The sequence below is a fragment of the Arabidopsis lyrata genome (assembly GCF_000004255.2).
Source record: "Arabidopsis lyrata subsp. lyrata unplaced genomic scaffold ARALYscaffold_1, whole genome shotgun sequence".
In the NCBI taxonomy this organism is placed as follows: Eukaryota; Viridiplantae; Streptophyta; class Magnoliopsida; order Brassicales; family Brassicaceae; genus Arabidopsis; species Arabidopsis lyrata.
This window is the reverse complement of record NW_003302555.1, coordinates 24,536,292-24,553,477: the sequence shown is the minus strand read 5'-3', so window position 1 is coordinate 24,553,477 and position 17,186 is coordinate 24,536,292. Positions and strand designations below refer to the sequence as shown.

General features: G+C 36.6%; 4 protein-coding genes across 4 annotated transcripts; 1 reads left to right on the top strand and 3 right to left on the bottom strand.

The window, feature by feature from the left end:
• The first annotated feature begins 3,617 nt into the window (after positions 1–3,617).
• Positions 3,618–5,557, top strand: LOC9327491 (DNA-binding protein RHL1). Its single transcript, XM_021012722.1, has 5 exons — positions 3,618–4,064; positions 4,152–4,262; positions 4,342–4,428; positions 4,521–4,750; positions 5,065–5,557. Exons 1-5 carry the CDS (start codon positions 3,741–3,743, stop codon positions 5,351–5,353), a joined length of 1,041 nt encoding a protein of 346 aa, XP_020868381.1. The 5' UTR covers positions 3,618–3,740; the 3' UTR covers positions 5,354–5,557.
• Positions 5,518–8,574, bottom strand: LOC9327490 (probable metal-nicotianamine transporter YSL8). The gene is made up of 6 exons (XM_002891382.2): positions 7,986–8,574; positions 7,644–7,801; positions 7,454–7,551; positions 7,240–7,374; positions 6,950–7,139; positions 5,518–6,879 (listed from the first exon to the last, which is right to left on the bottom strand). The coding sequence occupies exons 1-6, from the start codon at positions 8,446–8,448 to the stop codon at positions 5,758–5,760; spliced, it is 2,166 nt and encodes a 721-aa protein (XP_002891428.1). The 5' UTR covers positions 8,449–8,574; the 3' UTR covers positions 5,518–5,757.
• Positions 8,575–10,052: 1,478 nt separating this feature from the next.
• On the bottom strand, positions 10,053–14,529 carry LOC9327489 (fanconi-associated nuclease 1 homolog). Its single transcript, XM_021012709.1, has 15 exons — positions 14,365–14,529; positions 14,173–14,284; positions 13,750–14,093; positions 13,552–13,647; positions 13,179–13,443; positions 13,005–13,067; positions 12,465–12,539; positions 12,243–12,358; positions 12,066–12,136; positions 11,878–11,965; positions 11,655–11,795; positions 11,377–11,582; positions 11,015–11,288; positions 10,698–10,928; positions 10,053–10,621 (listed from the first exon to the last, which is right to left on the bottom strand). The coding sequence occupies exons 1-15, from the start codon at positions 14,455–14,457 to the stop codon at positions 10,169–10,171; spliced, it is 2,628 nt and encodes an 875-aa protein (XP_020868368.1). The 5' UTR covers positions 14,458–14,529; the 3' UTR covers positions 10,053–10,168.
• A 242-nt stretch (positions 14,530–14,771) lies between these two features.
• LOC9327488 (50S ribosomal protein L18, chloroplastic) lies at positions 14,772–16,139 on the bottom strand. The gene is made up of 3 exons (XM_021012735.1): positions 15,793–16,139; positions 15,222–15,383; positions 14,772–15,097 (listed from the first exon to the last, which is right to left on the bottom strand). The coding sequence occupies exons 1-3, from the start codon at positions 15,991–15,993 to the stop codon at positions 14,948–14,950; spliced, it is 513 nt and encodes a 170-aa protein (XP_020868394.1). The 5' UTR covers positions 15,994–16,139; the 3' UTR covers positions 14,772–14,947.
• Positions 16,140–17,186: the final 1,047 nt, after the last annotated feature.

Sequence of the window (17,186 nt, the reverse complement as noted above, 5' to 3'; positions counted from 1 at the left end):
TTATATTAGTCTGCTGGTATGTGTTAGCTTTCGCTTTGTCACAATGTAAAAGTAACTTGACATGAATATGATTATATCACTATAATATCATTAAAGTTTGTTACAATCTGTTTTTTTTAAAGATACATATTACGTATGTATTGTTCTTCTTCCTGTGATCGCTTGAAGCTAATGGAATCAAACTCCTCTACAGTAATCTAGAGTCCAATGTGAAAGCCATAACAAGCTTGTGTAGGGGTTTTGGAGTCCAATGTGACAAGATTGCTGTGTATAACCATGTATGTAGCTTGTATCCATTCTACACAAAACAGACGAGAAGGGAGGAATTGGCATGGATTCGAAAGTTTACAATTGACTCCAGCTTTGGATTATGTAACAAAAGATATAGCACATCAAGTTTTGAACTGTGGGAAACAGGCAACAGATTTCAGACACAGAAGCAGGTTCAATTTTTTTTTTTTTAAATTATGCAGTACAAGACAGGTTCTATACTTTTGACAGGTTCTAAAGCAAAGCATTGCAGGCAAAAACAATGGTAGTAACAAAGTCTGCAACATCAAAATTTATTTACTCCTAAAAACTGGTAAACGCAAAACCTTCCTTAGTCTCTTGGCACACAGAGCCGTTGCACTCCTGTAATGTTCTAGTGACCATACTATTGGTTGGGGTAAAGTCGATCAAAGAGCTATCTAAGTAGTAACAATGTCAAAGAGCTTTGCAGAAACATCTCCAGAGTCTACTGCAGCTACTAACCTGCAAAGAAAATAAATTGTTGATATATAATCAAGGAAGATTTAGAGCTTTTTTTTGCTTGTTTGTTAAAACAATCAGTGATTCTCTCTTACGGTATGTGGAGCCAGTGGAGGTATCAATTTGCTTTGGAAGGTCGTAGATAACAATCTCGTGATTCTTTTTAATCTGTCCAAGAATATCTTCATCACAAGGTGATGAGACACCCTTGCTTGCAAACCCTTGGTGAAGAAATGCTTCCTCGGTTTCTGGTGTATCGTAATGGATGATGATGTTGACTCGCCTGAACTCAACACCGTCTCTTCCTATAATGTGTTTCCACAAAAATTTTCTTGTCGCCTTCGTTCAAACTTATGTAGCAAGCCATCCTAGGCAAGTAAGTTTTTTTCACAAGAATAAATTTTATGAGGATATAAAAACAAGGACATATATCTGAGAATATAAAGCCTCTCTTTTTGTGACATATTAGAGTGACACACGTTGCTGGGAATTTCCATTTACCCATCAAGCTAATCAGCTCTTCGGCTCTGGACAAGCTCTTTACAGTCACAAGAAGTTGATTGAAGTCCAATGCGCCCAAAATGTCGCTTAGCTTCCTATTTTTCTCCGCTTCTTCCACTGTTACGGAATACTGTATAAAAGAAACAAAAAGACAATTAGACCAAACTCATCTATAAACCAGCACATCAGAGTATAGGAAATACATTACTTACTTGGACAAAACCATGAAGAGTAGAAAAACTCTCTTTGGCCACAAGTGTTTCCTTTCACTGAAAACAAATAGTTGAAGAAAGGCAAGAGAACAGTTGATAAGGTCTTAAATCGTGTTCAAGGAGACAATTGCTACAACCTTAAACAAGCAAAGCCAAATAAAAGAGATCTTAAACAAGCAGGCCAAGAAACAAGTTAATGTTCTAGATCTAATCATATTTTTGTTTTATTCTAAATTTACGAACCAAGCTCGAAATCAGACCAATGGATTCCAAGAGAAACTTGCTTGTACGGAAAAAAGAGAAGAATTCAAGAAACTAGAATGACATCCGCTAGAGGACGTCGTCGAAAGAATAAGAAGGTGCCATTCCAGTACAAGCAGTTTCTCTTGGAATCCAACAATACTCATCTCTGGTCTTTAAATAATGTCCATAATCAAAATGTATGTTTATGGAACTCATTGTGTCCTGAAAAAAAGAATAAGAATCTAATTTAGGATCTAGTGACATGTACTAGTAATAACAATTTCATGAGTTGTACCGGTTATACAATTTGTCTAACTAATATCAGTTTGTACAAATTATACTATTTGTCTAATGTGGAATGCTTGGATTGGTCGAAGAACTCACTTGTGATTGGTCGAAATAATGACTGCGATTGGTCGAATATTTTAAAATTTTCTTATTAAAAATAGATGGTGTAAGGGCAAAATAGGGTTTAAAGTTTTCATTAAGAGTAAATGAGTATTTCAGATTATAATGAGGATAAATTGTTATTTTTGAGAGAGGAGAGCATCTTAGAATTTGTCCCGCATTGGATGCAATACTCTTGAGATATTGCCCTTTTCTTGGTACTTATGTTTTCTCAAAGCATACTCAATTGTTTTTGCTTTCTTTTCATCATTAGTCTTTTTGATTTTTGATTTATCTTACTACATGAATATCAAATTTATTCCGAGTCAATCAAAATCTAGGTTTTTATAAATTGATATAATGAATGTTTTTGGCAAAAAAAATCAACTCTAGTGCTTATCTCTCGTTGCATTATAAACTTCAGACTTCTCTAGTCGTTTTTTTTGTTGAAAAACCTCTAAAATAGCACAAACGATTGATCATGAGTAAGGTCTTGGTTGCATGACGTCTCTTTTTCAATTGAACAGTCGCCTTTGTCTCCAGACACCAGGAGTTGTGGTTCTTCTTGAGCACGACGGTCACTATTTTCGTTTCTTACAAAAGTGATAAAATAATATTAAAACAACATTAATTGAATTATAAAAAAAATGTTACAAAATTTACCTATAATATGAAACTTGAAATATGGTGGTTAGTGGGATGGTGTTTTACTATTTATAGAGAGACGCATTATTACGTTTTATAAGTACTCCCTCTGTATCAAAAAATTTGATTTTATAGAGTTTTCATACTAATTAAGAAAATATTTAATGTTTAGTTATAAATGCACTATTTATTCATACTAAACCATTTATCATAACTATTAACCAATAGTAATTCATCAAATTTTAAAATTGTCAATGAATGATTCTTGAAATTCACAATTTATTAACACTAATTGATAAAAATTTACAGAAAATCAATTTTTTTGATACAAAAATAAAACCTCAAATATTCATTCTTTATGATACAAAGGGAGTATTAAATATTCACAGCTATGTTTTATTGTCATTTATGAGCTAAGTTAATTGTATTTATCGCACAAGAGTTATGTTACATTTCAAATAATTCATTTTGTATATAATCGTATTTGAAGTATTGTTGCAATTTAGTGTGAGAGAAAAGCTCAGCTCGCCTATTCAGGTCATGCAATCTGGCAGATTTGTAGCAGACGGCTTCCCAAGTCCACAATTTTCTGAAAATGTGGCTTATCATCCATGTTTATCATACAATACTTAGGCGTCCTTTGATCAAACATTAAGTTTTAAAAGACTGATTGCTTTTGCATGAGAACAGTTTCATGCTAAAAACAGTGTTTTTTTGTTACACTACTACTATGCCAAAATTACCTGAGATGATCAAAGCTAGGAGTGGCTAGGATTGATATAAAATTCAACTCAAGAAGCCTTTACCTCTTCTTGCACAGTCATCACTGTGATGATACAAAAAAAAATGCAACCTTTACAACAATGGTGAGTTCATAACTAACATTTTATTTTTGGGCCCTTTATTTGTTAAATTCACAGAGAGACATATAAAGTTGGAGAAGACGAATTTTCGAAGACCCATTAGAAGAATTTAGAGGGAGTAGAAGCAGAAGCATTAGTAATGGTACGAGCTTCATCTTCGAAGAAAGGAGGATCAAAAGGAGGAGATAAAGACGATGCAGAGTCGAAACAGAGGAAGAGATTAAAAACCCTAGCTCTCCATAACCAATTGCTCTCTGATTCTCCGGCGAAATCTCATTCCTCTCTCAAACCTTCAAAGCAAGTTCTAAAACACCATGGCACCGACATCATCCGCAAATCTCAGCGCAAGAATCGGTTTCTATTCTCTTTCCCTGGTCTTCTCGCTCCTATCTCCGGCGCTACTATCGGCGATCTCGATCGATTGTCTACCAAAAACCCTGTCCTCTACCTCAATTTCCCTCAGGTTAGATCTTTATTGTGTTTCTCAATGTTGAGGCATTACTACTACTACTACTGTGAATCTTAATCTTGCGACATTGTGGTTCTTTAGGGTCGTATGAAACTTTTTGGAACGATTTTGTATCCCAAGAACAGATACTTGACTCTTCAATTCTCCAGAGGAGGCAAAAATGTCTTGTGTGATGACTATTTTGATAACATGGTTAGTCTCTTATGCTTTGACCTATTCGGAGTTCTCTCTCTGTTTTACTGTATCTTGAGTCTTTTGGTAATGCACATAGATTGTGTTCTCTGAGTCATGGTGGATTGGGACAAAAGAGGAGAATCCTGAAGAAGCTCGTCTTGATTTCCCTAAAGAACTAGCTCAGGTTAATACATTTCACCTATTTTACATTTTCTCTTTAAGTCTAGTTGTTGCCACAGAGATGTTTAACATGATAAGAGAACTCTTTGGTTTCAGGCAGAGCAAACAGAGTTTGATTTCCAAGGTGGTGCAGGAGGAGCAGCTTCGGTCAAGAGGATGGTGACTCCTGAAACTGGTAGCCAACCAACAGAGACATACTCACCTGAAGTTGACATGGAGGATGTTTTGTCTGAGGATGGAGAATTCCTGGACGATAAGATTGAACTAACACCCGTCCAAACAACACCAGTCCGACAGTCTCAGAGAAATTCTGGGAAGAAATTCAAGTATGATCCTTTCAACTTCTCCACTTAAATGTTAAAACGCACTCTTTTTTGAGTTAGCGATGATACTTTTGTTCTGAAAGTCTATGCGGTGGATTTTGATGAGTTATTAGATTCCTTCCCGGAGAATCACTTACTGTTCATTTAATTTGTAAATATCTCTATGATGCTACCTAGTTTTCTGTATTGGTTGTATATACATTTGCCTCTATGTGACTTCCGTGGTTTGTTTTCCTTTATAAGATCTTTAGTTTTCCATTGATTAGCTATCTAAGTAGTATCAGGTTTAACAGGCTTTCTTTAAACTTATCCCACAGCTTTGCAGAAACTTCCCCAGAGGACTCCTCTGGTGAAAGTGAAGGCAATACATCTGATGAAGATGAGAAACCTATGTTGGAACCTGAATCTTCAACAAGAGGTCGTGAGGAATCTCAAGCTGGTACTACAACAGCAGCAAGCAAGTTGCCTACAGAACTTCCGGCAAGAAAGGAAAAACCAAAGAGCAAAGACAGTAAGCTCGTTCAAGCTACTGTGTCTAACCTTTTCAAGAAAGCTGAGGAGAAAACAGCTGGAACTTCCAAGGCGAAATCATCCTCAAAAGCTTAAGAAACTCTTTTCCAGAAGAATATAGAGGTCTGTTGTTTCTTTTGCTGTGAGAATGAACAATTTTTAGTTCTTTTAGTAATGTTTGTGTGAGATGAGGAATGAGAAATTGCTACAAGATTGATGATTATGTTTCACAAAGCAAGAATTGGATAATGTATTCATCATGCTTAATCGATGGTTTGTGTTCACCGAGCTATGTATAAATCATCTCTGCTCATTTTAATATAACAAACCGTCTCTCATCTATCTATACTGAGTGATCAAGGCAATATATACCTTTTATCATTGTTTTCAAAACTGAAACATCATTACAATTTACTTCTTCAACAGATCCATCTCATTGAGCTTTAAAAAAACTAACACTTTACTTCTCAACAGATCCATCTCATTAAGCCTTAAAAAATCTAAGATGATCCTTGCAGGAACTTGTCGACTCTATGATTAGTTGCACCTGAGAGAAACTTCATGCAAATAGGAGGTTTAACTCCAGCTATAGCAAGCACTGAACTTGGCAAAGTCCAGATTCCATCTCCACATATCAAACCAGAAGCCACTGCTGTTGCAAAAGCTTCAGCCTTTGGCGCATCTAACCTCTCCCAGACAAACAAAATCAAACTCCCCACGCACATGTCAATTGCAAAGTAAGGTCCTAAGAAAAACGGTATAGCCATTGCCATGGGAAGAGGAACAAACCTTCCCCACCTGTTACCAAGACCGTCTTTTATTAGGTTAATGAGTCCGGCTACAGCGAAAAACGAGTAGCACAGCACAAGACAGTCTCTTGGTAGAGACGAGACACCTTCAACCCCGAGTTTAGCCATACTCCGGTACACAGTAGCAAACGGAGCAGGGTATTCGCTGTTTGGAAGGCCAAGATCATCAAACGCCTTGTAGAAAAGCAAGAACACGCAGGGTGAAACCAAGCAGCCCATAGCTGTTCCAATCATCTGGCTCACAAACATGGCTCTTGGAGATGACAATGTTAGGTAACCAGTCTTGAAATCCTGTGTCAGGTCTGAAGCTGTCGATACTATGTTCATCATGACTCCACAAGCCGCTAAGCCTGCCAGAAGACCTCCATGATCCGAACCAGCCCATGCTCCAATCGTAAATATGGCAAGCTTTCCATAGGTTGATGCTAGCGACCAATCAGTGAGCCCGGCTCCGTAAGCATTGCAGAAAGCTAAGATAGGAGCAAAGACATAGATGACTATAATGTAGTACCATCTCAGCTGAGAGAACATGTGAGGAAGTATAGCTGTAGATACTGCAGATATAACCACATAGCCTCCAATAGCAAACCAAGAAGGTATTTGGTCCTTCAGAAAGAATCTTGTTCGTCTTTGGTCGTCATAAGATATCTTTGGGGTCAATGGGGAAGCAGGAGGGTCTTCTTCGTGTGCAAGAGAGGTTCTCGAATCAGCTTTACCTCGGATCTGCGAGACTAATCCTGAAAGGGTTCGGTACAACACCTTGCAAAAGTTGTATAAACCATCTCCTAGGATCATAGCGACAGCTATGAACACCTGAAAAAGCAAAAGGTAAATTGTTTCAGCAGAAGCGGCGTATAAGAGAGTGAGTGATGGAGGAATTTACCTTGTAAGCTTGAAGACCGTTCATGCTGCTAGAGTCAACATTAGAAGGGAACCAATCTCCTTTTCTGGTTTCAATGAGTGGCCACATTAGTCCCCAAGAGAGAATTCCACCCAATAAAAGAGAGATGTTGATTATGTATGGGCATATCATACCAACACCCACATATGTTGCTGAAAAATCAAAGTAGAACCTGTCGAGACAATAGAAAAACTCATGAGCCAAAGAGAAGACAATAAACCAGTTTATGAGCCAAAGACAATGCATCAGGTAATATCATAATGCTTACTTACTTATATTGGTAAGCTCTGAGTCCAAAAGTAGGGAAGCTGTTAAACCCACAATTTTCACCTGCAGTAAAGAACCATTGGAAGAAACCCCAAAAGAAGCTGAAGGAAAAGAATTTCCCCAACACTCGGACTTGTTTCCTGATACATACAGAGAGCACAAGTCAGTAAGCAGAGAACTCAAAATGTATGTTAAGCTACGGAAGCGAAAGTCTCATACTTGGCTAGCTTTGCCCCTTGAGGAGTATGAAAACTGTTGATAAGGTGAGCAGTTGCAGTGCCACTAGGGTATGGTAGTTTGAAGTCTATTATCATTATCTGCAAACACAAATTGGTAACTGTAAGAATTACATCAATTGCTCAATGTCTCTTTGGTGTTTCCACAGAAGCAGAAGAGGCAGAATCAAAACCTTTCTAAGAGGAACAACAGAGAAGAGGCCAAGAAAGCTGACAACAAAGAGAAAAGCTATCATCCAACCCAATGAAGGATCCTTAACGCCACGGGCAACGTCTCCTGATTGGTCTGCTATTCGATGGCTCATTGCAAATAGGTAAGTCCCAAATCCTCCTGTTGCAATATAATTTAATAAAACAAACCAGAAAAAGAGAGAAAATAAGGGTCAGAATTATGTGTGAAGGAAGAAGACCTCAAAGATTTTGTCTTTTAATAAGAAAAAGTCAGAAATCAAGAAAAAACACCAATCTTGATTCAAAATTTGAGTTCTTTTAGAATGGGTTCTTGTTTCTATTACCGCTAAAGGCAATTCCTGAGGAAGCAACAACACAAGTCTGAATAACGGTGTTCTCTTGTCTGGTAAAAGGTTGTTTCAAAAGACCAGATTTATGAAGCATCTTAGTCCATGTCTTGACGAAGAAGAACCCCAAAAGACCAGCAGAGACATTAAGCGAAGGAATGATTCCTGTTGTGAGGTTAAGCTTCATCACAATGAAGCTAAACAAAATGCTTAGCGCAAAGCTAACCACAAAAGCCCTAATTGTTAACTGATTCTTCCACGAAGGAACCTCTCTGCTTTCGAATATTCCCTCCACAGATTCTTCCTGTTCCTCTCCATCTTCTTCCTCTTCTTCTCTTTGGTATTGTCCAACATTCTTGTTCCTCTTAAATCTCTCTGTGTCAGGACTAATCCCAGTTTCTTGCAACTCATGTTCCTCAATCTGACGATCTCTGTCAGGAGTTAAAGATCCCTTTCTCATGATTGTCTCTTTAGATCTGCGAAATGAGAGAGATGGTGAACAAGAAGAAGAAGAGAAGTGATTTTGTAATAAGGGTCAAAAGAAGATTTTTCAGAGAGAGTCAACAAAAACTAAAGTCCCTCTCATGAGTCTCATCAGACAATGGTATAGTTTAACTACTTTTAATTTACTTTATCGTCAAAAAAAAAAAAAAAAAAAAACTACTTTTAACTCTTTTTTTTTTACTCAAGGCCTCTTGTTTGTCGCTATCTGCAACTCATTTCTCAGAGATTGCCATTTGTTTTTGGCTTTTTAAATCTTACTCCTTCTATTCCTAAAAAATAGATTTGAAACAATTATTATTTAATTATTTATTTTTATTAAATATTTTTTAATAAACTATGAACCAAGAGTAATTTAAAACAGTTAATGTTAATTATTACGTTTTATCTAAAGATTAGTCTCTTATGTGCATACCACCAAGCCTAGTCTCTTATATGAAGTTTAGAAAAATTTTCTATTGTAAAAAAAAATCAATAAAGAATAAATGAGGATATAATAGAAAAATTAAGAAGAATCCAGCCACTATTCACAATTAAATTGATTATATTAAATAATAAAAATTCAATTTTTGGGGGTTAAATTTGAAACTAAAAAAAGATATTTTGATATTAATATTGGAAAAATTACATTGTAAATTTTTTTTGGGGCTTTTGCAAAAATGCTCTTAAAAATATAAAATTTACCCAAATATGTATGTAACATTATTAAAACATACACAAACTACATTTCTATGTATCTAAAATCTTATAAATACTTTATAAATATCTTATAAATGCATTTTAAATACCTTTAAAAACCTTTAAAATATCTTGTAAAACCTTTGAAAAACCTTAAAAATCCTTTAAAATAACTTGTAAAACCTTTAAAAACACCTTATAAAACCTTATAAATACTTGGATCGAGTCTTCAAGTAGTAGTTACAATCCATAAGTACCTTATAAACCTAATAAAACTTTATAAAAATTTCAGATTTAAAAAGGGTCATTTTTTAAAATGGACATCTAAAAGGGACATTTTTGAAAAGGAGCACACCAAAAGGGGCATTTTTAACAATTTCCTTTTTTTTTTTTTGAACATCTGCAAATTACATTGCAAGTTTATTAGGATGTGTCCACATATAATAGTATGAATAAATTCAATATAATTAATTAAATGTCAAATCATGTTTACATAATCTATAATACTGTAATTAATAACTAGAACGTCATCTAGTATTAAATTATAAAAATTCAAATTGATTCTGGATTCCATCTCCAAATGGTATATTCCTCTAGAGAAAATGAAGCCAAAATGCCAAAAAGTCTCACAAAAATAAAAGCAAACTAAAGCATAATATACGATCTATCTACTAAAATGTGAGGACCACCCACACACTTTGTCCAAATTTACAAATCTCTTTGAAAAGTTTATTGAAGAACAAAACTTAGTCTTGTTTTTATTGGTACAACAAACAAGTCACAACATCTACTTCATCAATCTAACATCATCAACTATTCTCAGATATCGACCTACACGTGTTTCTAATTTCTATTATTCACTCGAGAAAAATCAACAACAAATAAAAAAACAAATCCCTTTTGCATAAAGAAAAAATAAAAGTGTTCTTTATTGACAAAAAAAAAACAGTAACTATCCAACAAATCGTGTGTTATTGTACAAATCCTTTTAATTTGTATAATTAAGTTTTAGTTAAAGAAGCAGGTCTTACTTTGCAAATCTCAACATTAAAGCCTGAATCCATTAGAAGTAGAAGCCAAGCTCTTTGTTGTTCTGATAACCTATCTCTCTCTGATTTCACTTCCACAAGCTTAGCTTCACCTTCATAACCATTCTCCTTGAACCGCCATAGCAGTAGATCAGGCATTCCACTGCACCAGCTCCTATAGTCTTGAGCTAAATGCCGGCACAGCGATGCTATACACATACCTCCAACACAAGCCACTGCTGCTCTCAATTCCTCTAACAAAAATCGATCCCAAGCCACTCCTCTGCACGCTGTTCCACGGTGTGTTTCATATGATATGATTAGTATTTCTTCAGCCATTCCGTTTGCAACTTTTTCGAGCTGAGACTCTATTGTTTCTTTCCTGGTTAGGTAGAAGGATTCAGTCTCTAAGTCCAATGGAGCAGTCTGCACAAGGGGAATAGAAAAAATCAAATGAGGACTTTTATTTCGTTGAGTGAAACGAGTAGTGAGCTTCATTAACCTGGAATCGGGTTTGGAAAACACCCGGGACATCGGAAAATAGAATGTCCCACATGAGAAGCCCGAAAATCGTTAACCAGATGCTACTCTCTGTGTGAATTCCTTGCCATCCTCCTTCTCCACTGTAATACTGCAATGCAAGCTGCTCGACTCCACATTGTTCTCCGTCTTCTCCATAAAACCTGTTTTTCATGCCAACTTCACAATTCAGTGATCTCCCTTGAATAGTAACCTGAAATGCAAAATTGCACATTTGAGAACAAGGTAGGAAGATGAAAACCTTTATATTTAGATTTTCATTTTGAGTAGAAGAACAACCTCGGGGATCTTGTTTTCGACGAGATTTGAAAAAGTGGGAGTTTTCCAGCGTCTTGGAGGTTTTGCCAAACGAAGAATGCGCCTTTGCAAAGCTACCCTTGAACCAGCACGCACCCAAGGATCCAATAGTCCCTGCTCTGCTACTGTAAGGCTCTCATTTGGACGTCCTATGTGCTCCAAATCCATTGATAACCTGACTGTCCAGTATCCTCGTCTCCCATCACAATTAAAACAGCTGAGCAATCGCCTCAGTAGATAAACTGCTTGGTTGTACCTGAATCCAGAGAAACAAATCACAACAGGCAAAAAGACAAAGATAATCTGAATAAGTAGAAAAGACGAGATGGATTGTTTTCACATGCCTTTTGTGGTTCTCAAAAAAGGAAATTCCTAAGAGAACCACCTTTGAGTAAACCCATGAAGCTGTAAAGCGATTAAATGCAGCAGCGTGAGCAGAATCCAAAGAAGAACTGGATATGCGGGTTTCAGCAATCATGATGCATTTCAACACTGTCCGAGAATGCTCATTGTCAAGAGACTCATCCATCAACTGAGCCACTTCAATGGCCTGTAATTGAAGCTTTGAGATATTGTAGACAAATCAACCCAGTTCATTTTTTCAATATAGACAAGTAAACACCTCTTCATATGCTAAAAGCTTAGTCCGATTCGAAAATATTTGCTCTGAGTCAATGCATTTGTAAGTTGGGTATTTAATAATACCAAGATCCTGCAGAACAAAAGACGATAGATCTTGCTCCCCATTGAGAAAGAAAAGCCTCTGCAGCATAAAACCAAAGTTATTTCTCTCGTCCCGAAATAAAATCGGCTCATTTCTGTACATAGAAAAACCAAAACTTCACCTCAACGCGCCATATGAGAGATTCTGCAGTACTGGATATCTTAGCACATAGTCCTGTTCTTTCTAGAATTATTGTTGCTAGATTTATTCTAAAAGTTAACCAAAACAAATCAACCTCAAAGCGAAACAGAAACTGCAACGAAAGGAAAGAAGCTTTATAAATCTAACTATAAAGTAAAACAAACGGACCTCGTTCCATCGTTGTGACAAGAACAAAGTGAATTAATAAGGTCTCTCTTTCTTGAGCCGCAACTGAACACCTGGACCACCAACATATTGCAAGCAAACCAATGAGAGAATGACATACTGTGACATCCAACACTTCCAATAAACAGAGCAAACATCTGTAAGAAAGTGTGGTCTAACCTTGTTAATAGATAAGATATCACGGAGTTCAGTGACGTTAAGCAACTCTGTGATCTCCTTCATCTTTTGGTGATCTAGTTCACTTGCGTCCTTCACTGAACTCATAAATCTCCTGACTGAAAATAATATAGATATTAGCTTTATCAATGCACAGCAAAGTTCAGCAACTAGAAGTGTGTGTGTGTGTCAGCGTGTGAACGTGTTCAAGCGCATATCATTCACCTGTTAGATCCTTCAGGGCTTGAAGAGAATCAGACACCTCAGGGTATGAAATATTTGATAGCCTAAACCAAGGTCCTGAATGAACAGGTATGCAAACATTTCACAAAAGATCATAAGGTGCATAAGAACTGCAGCTTCAGTGAATCAAGCAAGAGTGTTTTATAACAATTTCTAACAAACGTATCTGTAAGAAGCAGACAAAAGTCGTGGCCACCAGAAGTGCAACTACCTCTAAACAAGAAAAGATTAGCGAGGAAGCCAGTTCCAGTTGCCCAAACACTACACCGGAGACCATATATAGCTTTCTACAAAACCTAACATCATTCTACCTACTGCCCAAGTGCCCATCAGAACAGTCAATGATCACTGAAAGTTCATTCGAAAGAGACACCAAATTCATTAAGGATGCCCGCATACTTGTTTTCAATTGTTCAACGTAGCTTCACAGCAGTTTGTCTAGTACAATTTACACCATATAGAGAGCAAACAAACAAAATTACAAGGGGTAATGCAAAAAACGAAATGTAATAGAACAGCTACCTTTTCGTGTGTAAAGCCGGATGAAAAGTCTCTGGCTATCCTCTGAAAGAGTGGGGAAAGATTCTGCAAGCCAAAATAAGAAACAAGAGTATAGAAAAGTTAGATCATCAATCCAAAAACATCAAGAAGGAAACCAAACAAAATCTGAAGCAATCAATAATCATAGGCGAATACCCAAGAATGCCCTTTCCTCGGCTGTAAATAGGTGAGAGCAGCTTCTTAGAACCTCTTGTAGTAATACGTTGAAATTCAACTGGTATCTTGTTGTTTTAGGCGGAAATTGCATCTGATGCTCAACAACCTGAAGAACTTTCTCCCAAAGAGGTTTAAAATCTCCATAAAATTCACATTCCTTCCAACCATCAGATGTCATCTTGTGACAAACAACTTTGATCGGAACAGCTTCAGAAGAATTCTTTGGAACAGATGTTATTGTTCCCTGCAAAGAATGTACAGCTACATCATTTGCACCTGACGTTGTATATCTCAACTGTTCAGCTTATATCAGAGCAAGCACAACCAGAAGACATAGAAATCAGTCACCAACCTCAAACGTAAGGCCATAGTCATCGATCAGCGGGGACAAGCACTGGGAAATATCTTTAGTTAAATACCCAAGCATTTCAGAGTCTGCAGACACAACCTAGTGTGAAATGGCAAATATAATGTCTTCAGCAGCCAACAAGATAAAGAGACAAGAATTCACACTCAAGAAGACAATGTTAAAAGAAACGAAAACAAAAACCTTTATAGCGTTGCGATCCTTGACATTCTCAGGATGTCTCAAAAGGAAAATGTTACCCCCAATTTCTAAATCCTGAACATCACTGAACTTCCTACCAACTATAAAGGTTTCAATAGCCTCACCATTGGCTTCATCTAAAGTCACAGTTTTCAAAACCTCCTCACTATTTGGAGAACATGAACCATCTTCAACCTTGCAGCAAATGGAGTCACTTCTTTGCACCAAATTGAATTGAGAAGTTTCAGAACCATCTTCTAATTGTTTTGGCACTGACCAGAAATTTGACTGAAGAAGAGTGGTCTGAGTTAATCTCCGTTTCTTCCTTGTGGATAGACTCAAATCATCTGAGGAAGTTGAGGAATTTGTTAATAATTTCAAAATCCCTAATGGAGCATGTAGACTAAAACAATAGTTAAAACCCACCAGAGAATTTGCTCGGGTCATCGAGAGGAGTCGGATTATCCGACAGAATACCATCATCTCCGGCTAATGAGATAAGATTGCCATCGTCGTTGACCTCGAGATTCAACGAATTCTAGGGAAATTTGTGATAAAGGATGTTACTTTGATACAATTAGGGGAAAAAAGGGGAACTTTGAGGAAAAAGATTTATACCGGAGTATGAGCGGAGAGAAGAAGTTGGCGATTGGGGAGATATCGCCGGCGTTTTCCAATCAACCGGAGCAAGCTCTCCCGTCCGGTGAGCATTTCCTGCCGATGACGCGGGAAATCTTTAGATTGGCGCTACACTTTCTTTCTTTGACCTTTTGGTTTTACCATTTTAATATTTTTGGTCGGAGATTGTTTTTCGATTTTTTTTTTTCTTTATTTTGTTCAAGGTTTCTCTATTTTTCATTGGTTAAAAATAAGAAAATTCTCACTCAATTATAATTTATTAATTTTAAAACATCAATGATAGATAATAATTTTAATAAAAATATATTTTTAAGAAATTATTAAATGCAAAAATCGTAAAAGCTATATTTAATTAATTTTTTCTTCTCTTGCCTTGCTTGATTCAGTTGTTGTTATGCAACTTATGATACTTTAGTGAAATGTTTGAATACATGTTTGTTCAGGGCCTTGGTTTAGGCTTATATCAAAATTATAGAAAAATTTCAACATTTCAATTGGGGAAAATGGGTTCTCTACATTCATAAGCTGTTCCTCATAAAGGAAGAAGGAAAGAAAACGACGGTTAGAACTGAAGACCGTGTTCACGCGCAGCAGCAGCAAGAGCCTCAATACGCCCATGGTAAGGGTAACCACCACGGTCAAAAGCTACCTTTGTGATACCTTTCTCCAAGCAAGATTTTGCTATCACTTCCCCAACTTTCTTTGCTACCTCCTACTCAATACCAAACCGTAAGAATATCAGTAAATGGCCAACGAGAAAACGAGCTGAGTGTCAAGTGACTCGTGCTAAATGGTTACCATAGAGATTCATCTCTCTAATTTGAAGATGAACTTACAATGGTTGGTCCAGAGGTGTAGTCAAACTCTTCAGAGATAGGTTTCTGCTTAGTGGAAGCTGAAGCTAAGGTGTGCATCTTGGTATCATCAATCACTTGAACATAAAGATGCTTGTTTGAACGGAAAACACAGAGCCTTGGCCTCTCTGTCGTACCATTAACCTACGGGAGCGTCGGAGTAACGGTAATGAGACAGAAAACAAGAACCATGGTAACAAATAAAGACACATCAAGACAATAGCATCAACATCAAGAAATCTGAAAACTGATGAATCACAAATCCATTTTCATTGTCAAATTCCTCTCAACTTAGAATAAATGTCACAATTTTCGCAGATTTCGGTAACTCAAAACCCAAATTTACTAGAACTGGTTACGAATTCGACGCAGAAGCAACATCATGACTTCAACTATCGTTACATTGTGCTCTTCGGCTATTCGAAGTCTAATGAAACACCCAATTTCATCGCAATTCTACAGTAATTACCCCAAAACATGTCCCAAGTAACAATTAAACACTATCCTCAAGAGAAGATAGAGATGAAATCAAAATCGAGAAGAAACAGTACACCTTCTTACGGATACGAGAATGGCGGGCGATTCGGTCTTCGCTGCTGGTTTTGGTTTTGGCTTCAACAACCATGGACCGAGACTGAAGCGAAGAAGACGACCATGGTTTCAGGAAAACGGCACGGTGTTGAAGTCCGCTTCCCAGGAACGTACTGCGGTTAGTTATCAGACTCACTGAACCACACCCACTCACGCTCGCCATTTTATCTCACTCTCTCGCTCTCGCTCTCGCTCAAGTGTAAGCAAATCCTTTTTGCCTTATCCCCTTTTTCCTGTGTATATATTTGCTTTATTTCTCTTTTGGACCCTAAACTTTCCTAACTTTTTTAATTCACTGACTGTTGTTCTTTGAAGAAAATTTTAATCCCTATGTTAGTGTGTAAAATCTATTATTAGCATACAACTTAATTACAAAATAAATACTAGAAAAAAACTGATTTGTCCAACAAAATTTTTGGGATTTGTTTATGTTACGGCTGTAATTTATCCTTAAAAACTCATGCTCAGAATTCAGAAATATCCTAAACAAAAAAAAAACAAAAAAAGATAAATTTATGTTAAACTTGTAAAAAATGCACTTCTTCTTCTTCTGATTTTTTTTTTATTATTTTTACATCTTTGGATCGACAATGCCCGATCCATAGCCAATTTCTACTACGCGGTGTAACGCGACTTACTGGAATCGAACTCCGGTAAAAAACACAGAGTCAAATGGACTTAACCACTTGACTAAAGGCACATCCCCCTTCTTTTTCTGATTCTATTTTTTTTTTTTGTCGGCCTTTTTCTGATTCTATTGTCCTCATATATGGAAAATTATAGATGTTTGACTTGAGTAGCTTTGGGTCGTTAACGTTAAGATACTCTACATGGTCTCCAAAGCAGTAGAATCTGCTACAATTATCTACAAAGGCGTGGACTCTACTATGATAGTCAAAGACTCCATGGTATTCTCCAAAACCTTGAATTTCAACGCGTTGCATAGTGTTCCTAACGGGATTGAAGTAGAAAACATAATTATTTTTTTTCCCTGTCGTCTATAAAAAATTCATTAGAAAAAGAAGAAAAAGGGGTTACATGCAAATTGGGCCAGTTTAAAATAACTTTCAAGCCCAACAAAAAGGTCGGCAGAATTAGGAGCCTTGTTCGATGTTTATGAATTCATTTTGTATCATTTGATGGTTCCGTAATTTCCATTCCATCATTTTGTTGAATGATTATGTGTCTTAATCGCGAAGAAAGTCACTCAAATGTAAAAAAGTTTTTGTACATTTTCTTGATAGCACGAACTCAAATATTTTTTTTATGGCGTAATGATCTTAATTAGAGCAACCTTCACATATAGATCCATGTAACTCTCACTATTTTGCTAGAAAGTAAATGTTTGCTTTTGGT

Excerpts from the sequence above, each read along its gene's own strand:
- LOC9327491 (XM_021012722.1), top strand. The coding sequence starts at position 3,741 with ATGGTACGAGCTTCATCTTCGAAGAAAGGAGGATCAAAAGGAGGAGAT. Across the intron at positions 4,429-4,520 it reads TCCCTAAAGAACTAGCTCAG|GCAGAGCAAACAGAGTTTGA; the intron begins GTTAATACATTT and ends CTTTGGTTTCAG. Across the intron at positions 4,751-5,064 it reads AATTCTGGGAAGAAATTCAA|CTTTGCAGAAACTTCCCCAG; the intron begins GTATGATCCTTT and ends CTTATCCCACAG.
- LOC9327490 (XM_002891382.2), bottom strand. The coding sequence starts at position 8,448 with ATGAGAAAGGGATCTTTAACTCCTGACAGAGATCGTCAGATTGAGGAA. Across the intron at positions 7,802-7,985 it reads CTCAGGAATTGCCTTTAGCG|GAGGATTTGGGACTTACCTA; the intron begins GTAATAGAAACA and ends ATATTGCAACAG. Across the intron at positions 7,375-7,453 it reads CAAGGGGCAAAGCTAGCCAA|GAAACAAGTCCGAGTGTTGG; the intron begins GTATGAGACTTT and ends TGTATGTATCAG.
- LOC9327489 (XM_021012709.1), bottom strand. The coding sequence starts at position 14,457 with ATGCTCACCGGACGGGAGAGCTTGCTCCGGTTGATTGGAAAACGCCGG. Across the intron at positions 11,289-11,376 it reads TTTTTTGAGAACCACAAAAG|GTACAACCAAGCAGTTTATC; the intron begins GCATGTGAAAAC and ends CTCTGGATTCAG. Across the intron at positions 10,929-11,014 it reads TCGAAAACAAGATCCCCGAG|GTTACTATTCAAGGGAGATC; the intron begins GTTGTTCTTCTA and ends TTTGCATTTCAG.
- LOC9327488 (XM_021012735.1), bottom strand. The coding sequence starts at position 15,993 with ATGGCGAGCGTGAGTGGGTGTGGTTCAGTGAGTCTGATAACTAACCGC. Across the intron at positions 15,384-15,792 it reads ATTCTCGTATCCGTAAGAAG|GTTAATGGTACGACAGAGAG; the intron begins GTGTACTGTTTC and ends ACGCTCCCGTAG. Across the intron at positions 15,098-15,221 it reads ACACCTCTGGACCAACCATT|GAGGTAGCAAAGAAAGTTGG; the intron begins GTAAGTTCATCT and ends GGTATTGAGTAG.